The sequence below is a fragment of the Micropterus dolomieu genome, linkage group LG11 (assembly GCF_021292245.1).
Source record: "Micropterus dolomieu isolate WLL.071019.BEF.003 ecotype Adirondacks linkage group LG11, ASM2129224v1, whole genome shotgun sequence".
Classification (NCBI taxonomy): domain Eukaryota; kingdom Metazoa; phylum Chordata; class Actinopteri; order Centrarchiformes; family Centrarchidae; genus Micropterus; species Micropterus dolomieu.
The window spans coordinates 15,445,691-15,463,283 of record NC_060160.1 but is presented as its reverse complement, the minus strand read 5'-3'; the positions used below and the strand labels follow the sequence as shown (position 1 = coordinate 15,463,283).

The window sequence follows — 17,593 nt, the reverse complement described above, 5'->3', positions numbered from 1 at the left end:
GCATTATGCACGCACACACACACACACATGCGTTCACATAGTGCAGGAAGCAGAACACTGCAGAGAAATTGTTGCCAGGTAAAATTGTAGTGTTCAGAAGTGCTTTTTGTGGCAGTGTTACTGTGTTTGCCAGTATCTGTGTGTAAAACAAATCTCGATGCACTTTATGCTTTTACTTTTTATGCCACAGCTTGTGAACAATAAACTATTCCTCTCATCCCTTTATCCTCTCTACACTTCTTTTATGTCACCCTGACCCTGCATTCATACACCAAACAATCCTCCCTCTCAGAGACGTGACTAGAGCCAAGCACTTCTCGGACACTTCAAAACTTTATTATTATTATTATTTTTTTTTTTTCACTATTCGCACTTTGAATGAATATGTAACCAGGCAATTCAGTCTTAATTAGAGAGACTCTTATCCCAAGTACTGAAACATTAAGATGACGCTCTCTTCATTCAGGATTACTTTAATTGGCACAATTATTGTAATTTGGTTGCAATTATGTGCCGGGATAAAAGTGCTGTTCCAAAGCTCACGCGGGTGATTCCCTTTATGTGGAATCCTTTAATAAGCTCTTAAATATCTTGCTGCAAAAAAAATAGGCAAGATCCTATTCTTTTCTTGATGATGAATACTTTTGAACCCTTCCTGCCCTCAAATGAAAAGTCTTTATTCTTTGCCACGCTGCTTATTGTTAATGTGAATTCCTGTCACATTTACTACAGATTCTATCATCTACATTACGGCAAATGCTCAAAAAAAAATTTTTCTCTCTGTATGTGTCCTCCACTTTGGGAGCCCATTGTCCCATTCCAGTGAAAGACGAAGTAAAACTGGTAATGCCATTGCTCATTGCCCTGCCATTTGCCAAGAGGCTTGAAGATGTGTGTGAATTTATAAAGGCATGGTGTGAAGCCACCTATGTCTCAGTAGAGCTCTGGCTCCATTGCTGATAGGACACTGCCATTGATTCTTCACACCAGCATGCTGACAGATCACCTGACTGACTAGAAGACAAAGACAGACAGAGACAAAAAAAGAAAGTATGGCAGGTGTGAGATAAAGATGGAAAAGGGACAGAGTTGGGATTTGAGGAGAAAAGGCATTAAAAAGAGAGTCCAGTCTCAGGAGGTAAAACGAGGTAAAGGAATCAAAATGTGTGAATACTGTAGAGGATCAGAACAGATACCAGCAGCATTACTGCTAGATGGGTTTGCCATTGGTGTGTTCACGTCTCGGGTGTATTGAAAGCCTCAGGTGATGCTGCTGCTCAAAGTGAGATAGTCCAGGTGGTGGACACACACAGATTCATGCACATGTCCCTTGGGTCCCACATGGCTGTTTATACGGTGAAACTGGTCCTCTGCTGATTCCATTTGAGGGGGTGTGTGTGTGTGTCGGCCCGGTCTGCATTGTTGTTACTCCATCCCTCAGGTGTTTGGCGGTGGTGACTCAGGCATGAATCAGCTGCAGGCAGCCAACTCCACCACCACCACTCAACCCCCGCTGAGCTGCTCAAAATGTAAAAAGAAACACACAAAAACACCATGGCAGCCACAGCCAGTGTGTACAGGTGACACAGGAGGAGGTGTGTGTGTATGTGCAAGTGAGCGTCTGATTGTGTATGCGTCTCGGTGTATTTGTGTGCGGAGGCTACGACGTGAGGAAGGAAAGCACGTCATGCAGCATTCTTTGTTAGAAAATCCTTAAAGCCCTTTTCATTTCTGCCTGTAAGCCGAAGTTGAAGGATTAGTCTAATTGGGCTGAAACAAGAGAGCTGCTCTGTTCCCTTTTTTTACAAAGCATAAAGGATCATTTCAAATGCAATAAAAGCCTCTTGCTACACCTTTGAGTGGCCTCTACTCTTTAGTCCATCAGTGACGACAGGGTTGGATTTAACATTTAAATGTGACACTGAGATGGAGGGAAAGGAGTGAAGGGCTGAGAAGCAGACATCATCCTGAGACTCTGGTGTTTCTGGGGTGCTGAGCATTATTGCTGGTCTCTCTCCTGCTCTGCTGTCTCTCTGCGCTCACGGTGGGTTGGGTGGGGAGTGGGGCTGATTATAAATAGCACGCTGGGTTGCAAGAGGGTCAGCGCTGACCTTTAAGTGGACAACGAGATTTGCCACTCTGCCACCGTGGGAGCCACCGGCCCACTTGATACACACGTATGTGCGCGCACACACACACACACACACACACACACACACACACACACACACACACACACACATATATCCGGCTCTTAACTGATGTTAACATCCTAGCCCTTCAAAGTCAATATAGGTCAGGCCCTTTTAGGGTGTGTGCGCATGTGTGTATAAACCACACTGAAATGGCAAAGAACGACTAGCAAGCCCAAAGAAGGCGAATTGAAGATGGAGCCTATCCACTCTGTGTTCATGACTGTCCTTTTCATTCCCGTCTTTGCTTTTAAAGCAGCTTTTAATTTGGCACGTGATCATGCTACCAGCCACTGTATAAGTCAAGGATTTAACTATCAGATGTGTCTGCTGGGGTTTTCGAGCAGTGTGCTTCAGGATCTACAGAAGGTTCTTAATAATCAGTAGAGGCTTTTCCTCACTGCCCCTGGCTCAGACACAAATTTGAGTAGAGAAGCTTTTGTAAAAAATCTGTTTTACTATACAACATGCTCTTTCTCTCCCATGCTCGTGCGCTCATTGACATTCTCCTATCCCTCACTCATCTTAATTCTGATGCGCACATCCCCCTCTGTTAAGTTAACTGGAGGATTACTGGTTCAGCCTGAGGATCCCAAGCTTTATTTGTCATATTCATCACTCGCTGTATAGCTCTATAACAGACTTATTCCAGATGTATTATCTGCTGCAGAAGAGCACATTTGTCTTCACTTTAGCGGTCCTTCCCACCTAATTTGGCATCACATGGCCTATCAACCGGCCATTGCAGCTATCAAACAACCACATGCACTGATTTGAACTTCGTGGCGCAATTAGTGTCACAATGAACGAACTCTGCCATGGCCTAGGAAGCTCCAAACTCTCCTCCTGTGTGTAAATCACCAAGCTGAGGTTTAGTGTTTTACTAGAATGAGGCCTTAGTTACTCGGAGTGGAGGGTTCAGTTAAGGTTTTTGGGGTCTGGAACAAGGAGGCTCCATTTCGTCGCTACACATGAGTTTAATCAACATTTCAGGGAACCACTGAAAGTCCTGAGTTCATCTGAAAGGGAGGCCGCTCTCTCCGAAGCAGCTCGGTTTTTATCAGCCTGGTGTGTTTCCCATTAGCCTGCTTGTCTCTGCGGTTTGCTTTGGGATGCACAGGTCCAGCTTAGTACAAGAGAGTTTCAATTATTGGACTAAACTTTGCCACGAATGTGTATGGAAAACAGACGCTGCCACAAGTTGTCAGTTGGCACTGCCAAGGCAAGGAAGCGAGAAAGAAAGAAAGTCAGAGACAGAAAGGAAAGCAGAGACAGAGGGTGTCCACATTACTTGAAGCATTTGATTCAAATCAAGGAAATACGCCTGGATTTTAAGGAGACAAAGAACATGGCGTCATCTAAAGTGAAAACATATTTTTGCTCCCCCCCCCCCTCTGCCTTTGGGGTGGTGGAGGCTTTGGCAGCTTCCACTGTAACAATAACCTCTCTCAGCATTGATGCTGCGAGTCCACGCGCCAACTTGCTGGTCTGTCCGCCTGTCCACTGTTTTCCCAGAGAGGGCCTCACTGGGTTCATCTACACACTTGGCAGAGGCTGTGCCAGCGGCTCTGACATGCCTCTGACCAGGAGAGGAATGTGCCGGACCTGGGTCTGGTTAACTTGTTCACCCACACACTGTCATACTGGTCACACACTGTCTGACATTGAAACTCTTGAGCCTCTCAAACACAATGTGCACAGGCGTTTGTCTGTTCTGCAGGCATCTCTCTCAGTCTTTGGGCCCCTTTATGGAAATGTTTGGCAGCAAGACCACCTCTTTGTGGCGTGTGTGCGCATGTCATCTGTAAGCACAGAGGGCAGCTGTAAAGCAAAGTCAAGTGGCACATTCATACGTTCAGCACCCAAATAGCGGACGGAAGGGATAGAGAGATGAATTCTGCTCATTCCCGTCAGCTGCAGCGTGTGGGAGGTTGAGAGGAGAAGAAAGGCTATGCTCCAGTCAGCTTTGGGACCTATTAGCATTTGGATAAGCTCAGAAAGCTCCCAGTGGCCACGCCACACAGAGAGTGGTTGGGCCTAAGCGCCTGTACTGCTGCAGCTATAAGCTGGGTCCTGTCAATGGACCCATTGTGCAGGAACGGCTGCCGGGATGCCTGACGGCCTTTATCTCACTCTTCCTCGATCTGCTTGAAAGTAGCATGCCGGTTTCTTTGGCACTCCAACCCGAGCATCCATCTTGTCATTTGGCAACTGATTGCTGATAAAAAAGCCTTTGTTCATTTTGTCTGTTTCGTCTGTTCACTGTGAGGATGACTAAGTCTGACGTGATTTGTGTCAATTACTTAATGCTAAGGCCAACAACTCATCATTAAGTTAACTGCAAAAGGATGTCATTTGAAGTGGCAAACCTCATTGATAAACAGCTTTTTATATTAATGGGTACTTTTTGTTCTGTAACACCATGCACTTCAGCATGTTGGTCAGAATCACTCTCATGGATTATCAGCTGTCAGTTTTACAGTCATTCTGTTCCTTCCTTCCATTATTATTATTATGTATGTCCTTTTCAACCATCCGCTTGCACGTTTGGTGCCCTCCGATCCTTACCAATTATCTTACAAGGCCAGTGTTGAAGTGTGAGCTCCACTTTGTGTCTGGCCAGCAGCTCCTGCAGACATGTCTGACCAGTCATCTGGGAATGTCAAGAACGGACTCTTTCGCGCTCTCCTTTTTTCTTTCCATCTGTCTGGGTGTAACGCTCAGTGATGGATGTCCTTGATTTGTTCTTCTCACCAGCTCCTGGTTGTCTTTGGAAGATGCATCTGTGCTACTGCATGCTTGCAGTGTACCACAACATGCCAGAGCAAACACACAGGTCAGCAAAATATGTGCAATTATAGCTTCTTGCGTGCCATTGTTGTTGGGCAATGTACATGAAGGATTTATTTGTATGTAGCACTTTTTCCTTTTTTCCCAAGGAAAGTGACTCATAATAACCAAGATGGATGAATCCTTGAACTTTTTAAAGTTGTAATTAGCAGTTAAAGTATCAACTTATTTAACTATTTAGGTTATAATAAATGTATGAAGTAAAAAAGAAGTATCCAAAAGTGTCTGATATCTCCTACTTGATAGGTCTAAGAGTTTAATTATTAGTGTCTATTCTCAATTTTAGTACAGTACGACCAGAGTGTGTTATGTTATTGTGTTATGTTGGAGTGTCCTATAAAAAGACTCTCAAGATTCCTTAGAAAGTCTTGGGAGGGCGTTCTCTATATAGCAAAAGTGCCGTGTGTGTGTGTGTGTGTGTGTGTGTGTGTGTGTGTGTGTGTGTGTGTGAGTCACTGGCTCCTGTTGGTCTGTGTCTGCAGACCCACAAATAAACAGCAGTTAAGCCAGCTGGAAATGGGGAAAAGCACAGACTTCTCTCAGTCTGTATACGGGTTAATACAGTTCATGGGAAAAGGAATCAAACACCCACACATACTGTATGCACTTGCACATGCACGCAAACACACACTCGACCCCTCATCTGTGCCTTTGAGTGTCCCAATTCCTCACTGGCCAGGTGTACGTGGTGGACATTACTCAGTTGTTTTTGTTGATGGAATCATTTGAGTCAGTACCAGTGCCGCACACTGTTGCTGTTTATGAGTGTGCATTCAGGTAACATCTGTGCCTTCAGAGTCCCACTCATCCTCCCCAGCAGAGGTCACATGAGCGTGGGTTCATCTTTGTGCCAACATGAAGCTTCCTTGACCTTTTGGGTCTTGTTAAAGGTTCTAATGGAAGAAACACTGAGAGGTCTTTGTCCGCGGGAGCCCAGCTGTGCCTCTATGTCCTCCCTGCTCAAAGCGTATTCTCTCTCCTTTCAGTCCATGTGTGTCGGTACTGGCATTTGGGTGGAGACAGTGGGGTTGGGGTGACTCACCTGGGCTGGTCTGCTGAGAAGTGAATCCGTGCAGGAAGATCAAACAGGATTGGGGAGAGGCGTATGACTGGAGCAAAGATGCAAAAACACTGATTTAGTGTCAGCAATTTAGATTGCACTTCTTCGCCACCTTAAGATTTACAGGAAATGTAAAGGGGGTTTGTCGCAAGGTTGAAAGTAGACATTGATTTCCAGTAAAACTCTTGATGGAAATTCGGAACATCTGCCATTTGTGCTACTCCTTTATAGTTAGAATTTCAAAATGCCTCTTTAGGACATCCACATCCTTGTATTTTTTGCCAGACTTGTACATTTGGTTAGAAACTTTCTGTAACGGGTCAGCGGTTTGAGCCTTGCAACTGCAGATGTGTCCATCACGTGCCATCTGTCCTGTCAAAATGTCCTTGAACAGAAGACTGGACCCCTACCTGTTCATTCACGGTAAGCTGTCTGGATTGGAGTATCCGCTAAAGGCCTTACATGGAAGTTTGTTAACTGGATTAAGTTATCTGATAGTTTGGATTATTGCCTAAAAGGGTGCTGTGTTGAACCCTTGCCTGATGCTGACCTCACGCTGACTTAGCTAGTGTGCTGCAGCGATGGTACTAATCATCCAATCAAGTCTCAGAAAGGCCAGGCTGTGTTCACTCTCAAAAACAGATCAAGCGCGGGGAAAAACCCAACTCATCAGTCCGTGTTCTCGGCAGAGCATACCAGTACACGGACCGGGTGATGTATGAGGAGGAGGGTGAGTTGGGGCTGAACTGGTAGGAGGGAAGGTTAAGCAGGATGGCAGGATGTAGGGAGAGGAACATATCCACTGAGAAAATGATGAAGGGTTCGGATGAGAAATGGAGGCGGAGATGAAAAAAATGTCTGCTCCCTGCTGGAGTCTCCTCATTCATCTGATAAGAGCAGCACATTCTGGTGATGAATGGCCGGTGTTATAAGTCACTCTGAGTTTCATATTTTCATGTCTGAATGATGGGATTAACGAGATGTACTGATTGCTCTGGGTTGTTGGTGTTTGCTTTTCTTGTAGCCTGGGCCACATGTTACGCTGTCCTTGATTAAACTGATATCTATTTTAACCTTGTGCAGCTGAAATTGGATTTCCCACCTTCCCAACACTTCAGTGTTCCCGCTCAGTATTCATCATTTCAGAGTTGCTGTTGCCACTCCTACACTACTGGTTTAAGCATTAGTTTGTGTTTTGTGGTGCCATGGTTTGTGCCGTTTTTTTTTATGATGTTAAAGTGAAGACTGTCTGTAAATTGGTGTAATCTGATATAATACAGTGTTGTTTTTTTTGCAGTATAGACAGGAAAAACTATATCACACAGTAATGGAACAATCTCCAAACACGGTGTATACCTTGGTGCCTGTGAAAGCAAACATCACGTTAACTGTAGCAGCGCATCATGACGCGCTTCCGTCTGCTGCTTGCTAAATTACCCTGATTGTCATCTTCTCAGATTTCCTCCTCTGCTGAGAAAAGATAACATCCCTCTCTCTATCTGTCCTCAAACATCCCCCTTTCACTATCTTGCCTTCTCTAAATCCAGTTATCTCTCTGCTCTCATGATGATGATGACCGTTGCATATCTTTTCAATCTTAACAGTACTGCTTGCTATTTCCTCTTTTCTTTTTTCATCAGAATGTGATGCTTTGTGTTGTTTACTGTGAATCTAGCAGTAAGAACCAAGTGTACACTGACATGTTGTATGTGTATACTTACTTGTTTTCTTTAATATTTCCAATTTGAAGTTCAACAACCAAATAGTTGTGTTCTCCTAATCATTAAGATTAATATTTGTGAATAATTATCATGTTGCCATCACTACATTAACTCCTGCTGAAACCCCCTTCTCTTTTTCCTTTTTGTCTGAAGAATTTCCAAGAACATCCCCACCACTAAGGACGTGGAACCTCTGCTGGAGATCGATGGAGACGTCCGCAGCTTTGAGGTCTTCCTCTCCTCCAGGACGCCTGTCCTCACTGCCAGAGATGTGGAGATGTTCCTGCCCTGCACAGTCAACCTGGACCCCAAACTGAGGGAGATCATAGCAGGTTCATACACACTGAGTATTAGTACAGATGGGTGAACATTTGAAGGGAAAAAGCAGCATAAACTGTCTTAGTAAAGGCCTGTGCAGACTACACAACTTTCAGCGTTGGTCGATGGCTGTGCCGTTCACACTACACAACTTGCCGTCATTGTAGCGTTCACACTACGTGACTGATCGGTGTCAGGGAGTCACACACTACACGAGCTGACAACGGCTCTGTCATCCGATGCTGGTCTCCAAACCACGTTTTGTCAAGAAAACACAGGAAATGTGAAACGGGAAATGAGCGATCCTGCACACGAAACAGCTGTTTGTTATTATAAAGGTAGCACACGCAGGTAGCAGGGATTGTTTGAGCTACAGAGAGAGCTGGAGGTGAGTAAAAAGTGTTTTGCAGTGAAAACGTAGCTGCCTGCTCTGCCAGCTGCCTGCTCTCATTGGCTGGATGTGGATGTCGAGTCAGCCGACTCCTCCCAATATTTGCATTGCTAGATATCTGGCAGACGTCGGCAATGTGTCAGAAATGTGTTGGGGAGCCATTTTGATGCGTCGTTGAGTAGTTCACACATAACGACTGGCGACCGCCGATCGATCACTGATTTACCCCTGATCACAGCCTGACGGTCACCAAACTCGCCGACCGGCAAATCCGGCTAAAAATCGTGTAGTGTGAACTAGGCTTAAGGTTCAACCTTGGCAAAGATTCTGCAAGTTTCTGGGGCTCTGCTGCAGGGATTAACATTCTTCCAAAAGATATTCCCTCACTTGGTGCTTTGATGATGGCAATGGAGAGTGCTGTCTAACACTGCAAAGACCACAGCATACTGAGCATCGTTCAACAGCAATTTGACAAAAATCTCAACCAAGGTCCAACCTAGTGGAACCCTCCGGGTATGAAAAGTGAAGTCAATGCAGAAGTGCCTTAAACCTGCATTATTTTAATGGCCAGCAGGAGGTAACTCCACTGGTTGCAGAAACAAGTCCAATAGTGTAGAAGTCTATGAGAAAATGGCCCTACTCACCGAATTTATTACCTCAGTAAACACTTTCCTAATAACTTTTATGGTCTCAGTCGCTAATTTCGTGTCTTTTTCGATACAACATGATGTTCATTTTGTAAATTATGGTCCAATTTAGAGTAAAATGGATGATAAAGCAGGATATGCTTTAGGGCATGGCTACCTTGTCATTGACAAGTCACTACCATGGTGACCTGTCCGGTGTAGCAATGCGCATCCCCAGCTGCACGCTCTCGTCCAAATATGGTCCCTTCTGGTTCCGGAAAGCAAAGATGGCTATGGCCAAAATGACAAACTCGATGCTTCAGAACGGTAGTCCACAAACCAATAGATGGCTGATAGCTGGTGAAGTAATGAAAGCCATTCAACTAAAGTATTTTGCACCGTATAATGTTAGCTACTGGTCGGCTTTAGACTGCAGGCTAACGTTATCTAACTTGAACCAAAAGCCCAAAATCACAATATATTTCACATACTTTGCAGTAATATTAGTTTACCTGTACAATAGGATGAAAACCAACTCGGGTTGGTCTATCGGTTCCAAAACAAAGCGGAGTTCTGTCTGTGACTCAAGTCCTTCCGATGTTGACTGTGTTTTCACCCGACGTGTGTGAGAGAAAGCACAGTCAGTGTCTAAAGTACATAAAAGGGTTGGGTATACAACAGCATGGAGAAACAAAGAACTGTCCTCTATGTGATGTGTAGAATTCATTGCCAGCTCATTTGGCAGTGACATTACTCAAAACATTGCAGCAAGGTCTGCTCTAAAATCGCCCACTGCAGGGGCTCTCAGAAACCCACAGCTTGCTTCTCATTTCCAAACAATCAAATGTCGAGCAGGTTTCCAGTACAGCACTGTGGGATCAGGACAACATTTTCACTCGCTGTCACCAATCTGCCTCCAGTACTGCACCAAATTTCACAGTGTGTAGTTACAGTGACGTAATAGTGCATTAGTATCAGACTGTAAGCCAGAGCGGCACTGTACTTTTGCTACCGTGCGTCAGCGTCCATTCAGTCTATACAGGAGTGTCAATGACGCCTAGTGTGAAGCTGCTGCATCATAGTGTTATGAGACAACAGAAAACACACAAACTCACACGCACAAAGTCTGTTCCATTGAGCCAAGGTTGAGTCATGGAGGGCGCAGCTGACCAAGCTCTACAACCAGACGTCCAGTCTGAAAGTACTGGTACCCCTGTGCTAAAAGTGTGTTGGTGTGTAAATGTGAATGTTTTTATTTGTATGTGTGTGTGCTCAAAAGTGTGTGGGCGTTTTCCGCTCCACACTTTTCCCCAGAGAGCAGAAGGTGACCAATGCTCCTACGCAGTCATCCGGCTCCCTCTGCTCCCTCCGTGGCCAGTCGGCACTTGGTGCCCACTGTCCTGTGGCCAGCCAGTGGGCATTGCTGTCAGTGATACCCGCCCATGAGCCTGACTCACATCATAAGGCCCCCATTGTGTTCGCAGGCTGGATTGGGTCTCACTCAGCGTGTCATTCAGCAGCCACTTGTATAACCAGGAGACATTCTGGTGCCTGCTTCTGTTTCTGGTTCGTACTTTCTTGCCAGCCACACAGAGCCGCTCTGTTCTGTCTGCAGGCTTATTTAACTTTAATTTGGGAGTTTTTTTCCCTCTTCAGCTCCTACTCGACTCCTCTCGAAGTCAAGTTGATTTATGCAAAAACAGTTGTGGCGAAGTGCTTATGCGATAGTGTGTGTGAGTTCACATGGTCCGCTTTGTTTGTTTACATGGGTGCATTTATTTGTCAGGGACAGCGAGGGCCAGGTTGTCACGTGGCTGGCATATCATTTGGAAAAGACAGAAAATGAGCACGCCTGCTGGTTTTTCAGCAAACAGTATTAAAAAGTGAAAAAGTGAGAGTGGAAACAGATCGTTGTAATCATAATATCTGCGCCCGTTTTCTCAGCATTTAGTTGTTTGGATAAGGAGAACATGTTCCGGGACAGTGTTCTTGTTGTATTCCCTGCACTGCTCTGAGAATCAAGGAATTTTTCTCTTATGTACGTCAATTGTTTGATATGTATTTTTCTCTGTGGATTCACAACTGTCTAAACTCTCATGAGATGATGAAATAAGGCTAAATTATTGATGTGTGGGTGGATCTGAAGGGTCTTTATAGTCATAGCCAAGACATGATCATCAGCATCACAGATAAACACTTCCTTCTCTCTCCCTCTCTTGTTCTTTCTTCCCCCTGGCTCTGCCCTCTCTTAGATGTCCGTGCGGCCAGGGAGCAGATGCACATGGGAGGAGTGACCTATCCCACGCTGCCCCTGCAAGAGGCAATGCCCCGTCCCCAGTCAGGTTATGGCCAACAGTCTGCCACCTGCTCGCCGACGGGCTCCTTCGCCGGACCCCTGCCTCCTCAGCCCCACAGTGCCTACTTCAGTGGGATGACTGGCCCTCAGCACCCCTTCTACAACCGGGTGAGACAGGAAAGGGAGATACATTTAGATAATCACTTTCAGATGTCCGTATTAATGTAGAAAAATGCAATTGAGAAAATGATCAACATGATCATTTAAAAATAAACCATGTAAATGTTCAGTATCTTCACTACACTCGATAAAACTAGAATCTCTGGCCACTGTCTAACAGCAACAGAAGGAATAGTTCCTGCCTCCTGAGTGACACTCACCGATCTGCACAACCACACTGGTTTAAAAAAGAACCTTTCTAAATTTATCTGCTCAGTTCTCTGCACGTTATAATGTAGCATTGCACTGACCCACCTGGCAGATACACCTGACTAAACTGTGCAGGTCTTTGTATATGACCAATGACCATGGTTTTTAAATAACCAGCACTTTACTGAGAAAGAATGAGCAAGTTAGCAATGAGTATGTTTTCCCCGCAGCATTTTTTTTTATGTGTGTCTGACCTCCCACGTATGATTTTCATTTTATTTTTACCTCCTCTCCACATTCCTTCCTTTCCCCTCATAGCCTTATTTCCCCCACCATGTGTATCACCTGCCACGGCATTACTACCACCATGTCCCCTCATCCTCGCGCCCCTCCAATAAACAACCCGGTCAACCTAAGGACAACACCAATGGACTTGTAAGTAAAGACGCAGTGCTAGATCCATCTGACGTGTGCCTCTATCGCAGTAAATGATTATAGCCACATATATACTAGGTATAGTAGTAGTATTTATATGATGCAGCAACAGAACGTTTAAACAGTTTCTGTTTCTTCTTAAAAAATTGTATCCTGAGGTATTCAATCTTTCCTAGTAGTGCCAGTTAAGGGAGATATTCTTCCATTTTTATTATTAATTATATGAATACAATTAAACTTACAAAGGCTCCAAGATATAGTGCCTTTTTTTTTAACACTTCCTCTTCTCTTACATACTTCTTTCCTCCATTCCCTTGTCTCCCTTTCATCAGTGTGATTTCAAATGTTTTACCATTACATTTTAATTGCACCCTGTTTTCAGGGTATGTACCACCACTGTCCAGCTCCTGGCGGGGGTATTTCTCAGTTTTTGTGACCCCAGAGCAAAGTGAAACAGTGAAAGGTTATTCCATAAATTTAGTCGACACCTTTATTAGCCCTTCTCTCTATGCAATCCTTGTTTCCATTCTTTGCCCATGTCAGGATGTTATTGCAGAGGATGCCAGAGAAGGTCTCCTCTCCTCTCCCTCTGAACCTACCATGGTAACATGTAGTTGCAGTCGTCAAGCACTGCGGATATGCAACTAGTCCGTGATTATCTGCCTGTTGACTTGATGTTTAAACCTGCACGCCTATATGTTTGACGGACTACTTACTTTGTATCTGTGGTTTACAAAAGCAGAGAGAACAAATATAGACTTGTCACGCTCGCTGCAGAATGCTTACAATAAATACTTATGCTACGTCCGGTGTAACTCTGACCTCCAAACTTCAGCATACGTAAATATAACACAGTTACAGTTCCCATTCACTTACAAAATGGACATAAAAGTGTTGTTAACCCACTTCAGGAATGCATGGAGTTTCACTGACAAGAACTGAATGTCTACCCCCAGATATTCACACATTTTTCAGAGAAAGCAGCCACTATTAGAACAATTTCCAGATAACACTACTTGGGAGATTTCTGCTCACAAAGCCACTTATCAGGGCACTGCCAGCAGGCCTTTAAAAGAGCTGTATTAAAGATGTAAATATAGATTAATGTCCCTTCCCTTTTCTGTCTGTATTTTTGTGTCTTTTAATGTTTACTTCGATCTTCCCCCTTTTCTTTAAACCATCATGACTGTCTTCAATTTTTACTCCCTTTTTTGTTCTTAATAGCTTCCTTTTCTCAGCTTCATCCCATTCTAGCTTTTCGATGTACATTAGCCCATCTTATCCCTTCTCGGTTCACACACGATCTTTTTGTGTAATGTTCACATGTGCCTGTATTCCTGCAAATCTGTGAGTGTGGATGTGTGTGCACACTCGCTCATTTGTGTGAGTCTTTGGATATGTGAGCGGGCCTAGCCCAGTGTAATTGCCTAGCTGATATAAGTGCGAGTATGGATTCCTCGGGCGGCCGGGATTATCATCAGAGCAACTGTTGGGGGCTGGCAACACACACACACACACACAGACACAGACACAATGAGCCCAGCACTGGTAGAGCTTATCTCCTTACCAAGACGCTTCCTCCCTCACAGAGCTCTGTTTCCTCTTCCCCATCCTTCTGCCCGGCCCTGAGCTCAGCCCAGCTGTAATTACAGTCTTATCACACACACTGGGAGGGTTCACGCAAACACACACATACATGCAGACATTTATGCTTTCGCTCACATTCTTAGAACACACGCTTGCCATCTGAATACGAGGAGTCATATTCAGGGCCTTCCTTGAATTGAAACTTCTGCTTTTTCTACGCAAAGTGAGAGACATCTCGTTCTCTAAATGAGTATTTCTCTCTGTCTCGTCCGCAGTCCTTTCTGTCTGCAAAGATTATGACTGTAAATGCCTGCTGACTGCAGCAAAAACAAAATCTCCTTGTATAATAATTCTACTTCCAATAGCCTCTTCTCTTCCAGTCTGACGTGCTGTGAAGGATCCGTCTCCTGCCCTGCTGTGAGACAGATAAATGTCCGTTTGCTCTGTTGTCAATGTCTCTCCTGTCCCCTGATGAAGAGTTCAACATGTGTGCTAGTGTCTTTCTGTCCCGTCCCGTCCCGTCCCGTCCCGTCCCCCCCCCCCACCCCCCAGGTCTTTTTGTCTGACTATTTGTCTGTCTGCTTCTTCTTGTCTCCACATCAAGCATTTAAAGGCGCTGCCTTACAAATTAAAGCAGGTACACATTTGGTTTAATGACTACTTTCATCTCTGCATCCTTCACTCCATCCTCCATGGATCTCTGCCTCATTTCTAACACACTGGTTCAATACCACCAAGCATGCTGTAGAAAGATATATATATAGCCTCATCACTTAAAAGTAAATGCAAAAACACAACTTCACGTCCTGTTATAGTTCAGTAGATTCGCTAACATAGTTTCATTCTAGTAAATCCTGTACTGTGTGGACATAAACAGTCTAACTCAGGGACTAAAACTCCCTGAGTGCCAGCATTCATCCTCTTGCCCACCACTACAGAAAGTTGGCACCTACTATTGTGTACTGTATGGTGTGAGCTGCTTATTTATTTGTTTAACAACCACTCACAGTCCGACTAAGCTCTGCTCTTCTCTCCCTCGAAACCAGAAACAAAGCCGGGGGGCTTAGTCTGAAGCCACGTCTTAATGGTGTTAATAGCCGAGAGAGAGAGCAAAAGATGATGAGGGAGGGAGTAGGAGGAAGAGATGGGGTAGAAACAGAGTGATGGAAAAGCGAGCAGGAGGTCAGTGCAGGAGGCTAAGAGGGAAGGAATGTGAGAGGGAGGAAGGAAGGGAGGGAAGGAAGGAAGGAACGAAGGAGAGTGAGGGTTCATAAAGACAAGCAGAGAGTGAAGAAAGGGAGGGCAGTGGGTTGAGGAGGGTGGATGAAGTTTGTTTAGTTTTTGTGCCAGCGGGTGGCATGTTTGCTCTGTGTGAGGCCTTAGACAGTAGCTACAGGCTGCTGGTATTAGTCACTTCAGGCCTTGTGGCTGCTCGTTGTCCGCCGCTACAGTGTGGCCGGCTCGACATGCGACTCCCAGACTCCATCCTTTAAGTGTTGTGCACACACTTTGCGTGCTTATATATACACTGAGAAAGATAATAAGAGCAGGTAACCGTGTATTTGGATAGGCTGGCAGCTTTGTTTACTTTTATACTTACACTGTGCGATAGAGAGAATTACTGTGTGTTGCAGTTTTGCACCCATGTTCGTACTATAACTACCCTGCACGTCTTTGCCAGAAATTGTTGCTCGTTTTACCCTAATCAGTGTGCAAGTAGTGATGAGTTTGATAATGTCTAACAATGTCCTAAAGGTGTGAGTTTGCCCTGATAACCGTAACTCACAAACACATTCTGAATAAGCTGTTTATATTGTGTGTGTGTGTGTGTGTGTGTGTGTGTGTGTGTGTGTGTGTGAGTGAAGGTATCTCCTGTGATCGTGCTCAGCTCTATGACCACAGATGCGGTGTGTGATCGTCTCAAACAAATCGATGGAATCGACCCCAGCATGCTTCCTCTGTACAATGCCACCATAAAGAAGGTGCGTCTATAAATGACATTCAGAATTTGATCCATGTAATCTCTGCTTAACATGGTAGACTTATTTCAACCAAAAACAAACGTTTTTAATGGTTTTTCTGAAACTTTCTCAGATATTTTGTTTTCTCTGTGTAGCTTCCTTCTGCTCTGCTTTTTTATTTTGATTGTGTAGGGGCTTTTTTTGGCCTGATGCAACTCTGCACATGTTAATGAAGTCCATCAGTCAGTGAACTAATCAGTCAGTCCCTTCACTGTCCATTGCAGGCTAATATAAATGGTCGAGTGCTGTCTCAGTGCAACCTGGACGAGCTGAAGAAAGAGATGGAGATGAACTTTGGCGACTGGCAACTCTTCAGGGGAATGGTGAGACTAAATTTGTCAGTAGGGTAGACATAAATGGTAAAGAAAGCATAAGTCCACCAACACCATTAACAACAACTCCTTTATTGCTCTAGAGTAATGGCCTGAAATAAATTTAGCATACATTCTCCTCACTCTGTGATACTCTGCAGACACTCAGCCCTGCCATGGCCCTCCTGTTGATACATGTCATCTCTTGTTTATTCCAAAAAGAAGCAAGACAGAACCTCATAATACAACATCTTGTGCTGTGCTGAGATATTGGGATGGAGATTTTATAATCCGTATTACGAGAAGGGCGCTAGTCAGTCAGCCAGGAGTCCAGCCGGCTGAGCCATGGCTGAACTCACTAACACATGTAGCCGGCACCACTTCATCAGATGTCAGTCTGTGCTCCTAATAATCCAGAGCCCTGGATTGGTCGTGTTTTACAGCTGGAAAGTGGAGTGGCCTTACAGCTCCGTGTACTAAGCAGTGTTGTGTTGCCAGGACGCAGCCAGCACAGACATCTGGTTCAAGATGGCTGACTGATATCTGGATGAAGGGAGGTTATTGTTGGGGAGGAGTAGACAGCTGAATAGCTCCACTTAATGAACAGCTCACTCTCGCAGGCACATGCTTTTGTTGTTGCTGTCTGTCATACTTGTTTTGTATGTCACATGGTTTAAAAAACATGTTTAAGATCCTGAAACAAAAGTCAAATGACTTGTTGACCCAAAATATTAAATTGTGATGTCTTTCCCCAGGTGATGGAACAGCGTAATGCTGAAAGCCAGGCTCTGCTTCAGGATGAGTCCCGAGCTGCTAGCGAGCAGGGCAGCAGCGTGCACCACGGGGAGCCCAACAGACGCTCTGGGGGGGCCCAGCATGAAGCGGCGGCCTTCAGCCTCAACCTCAGCTTCGAGGAGCTCAGCGGAGTTGGGCTGGAGGAGCCTCTGAGACACAGCAACAACTCACACTGGCCGGTCAGTCTTCCTGCCAGGAGCTTAGTGTAAATGTACCCCAACAGCAGATAGGATCAGACAGACGTGATCCGTGTGTATGCACATTACACTCACCCATATACACATGAAACGAGATAAGAAATGATATGAAAGTTGCTTGTGTGATTGTATTTGTGAGCGGGTAACACTCGCAAATGGGATCGCAAGGTCACACACCCCAAACTGTCACATGTCACAAGTCCTCTACACCAAGCCAGCGTGTTAGTGACTTCAGTGGTTTCACATTAATGTGGTTTAAAGTGGAAAAAAAGAGCACGGCAGAGGAAGCTTATGGTGCTCTAGTACATGGCAGAATTAAAAATACACACACTGCAGTGCACCAAAAGGTGTCAAGGGGCTCCCTGTTTGTTATTTTCACTTTCCCTATTCCCAGTTTACAAAATGTCTAAGACACGAGCAGACA

The 17,593-nt window shown here is 44.9% G+C and overlaps 1 protein-coding gene across 1 annotated transcript in view; it reads left to right on the top strand.

The window, feature by feature from the left end:
- Positions 1 to 17,593, top strand: part of kidins220a (kinase D-interacting substrate 220a) — a 47,863-nt gene that overhangs the window by 27,756 nt on the left and 2,514 nt on the right. The window contains exons 24-29 of the mRNA XM_046061810.1: positions 7,977 to 8,155; positions 11,411 to 11,622; positions 12,142 to 12,258; positions 15,711 to 15,827; positions 16,091 to 16,189; positions 16,933 to 17,151. Coding sequence (XP_045917766.1) covers positions 7,977 to 8,155; positions 11,411 to 11,622; positions 12,142 to 12,258; positions 15,711 to 15,827; positions 16,091 to 16,189; positions 16,933 to 17,151 — 943 coding nt within the window. The remainder of the gene's footprint in view (positions 1 to 7,976; positions 8,156 to 11,410; positions 11,623 to 12,141; positions 12,259 to 15,710; positions 15,828 to 16,090; positions 16,190 to 16,932; positions 17,152 to 17,593) is intronic.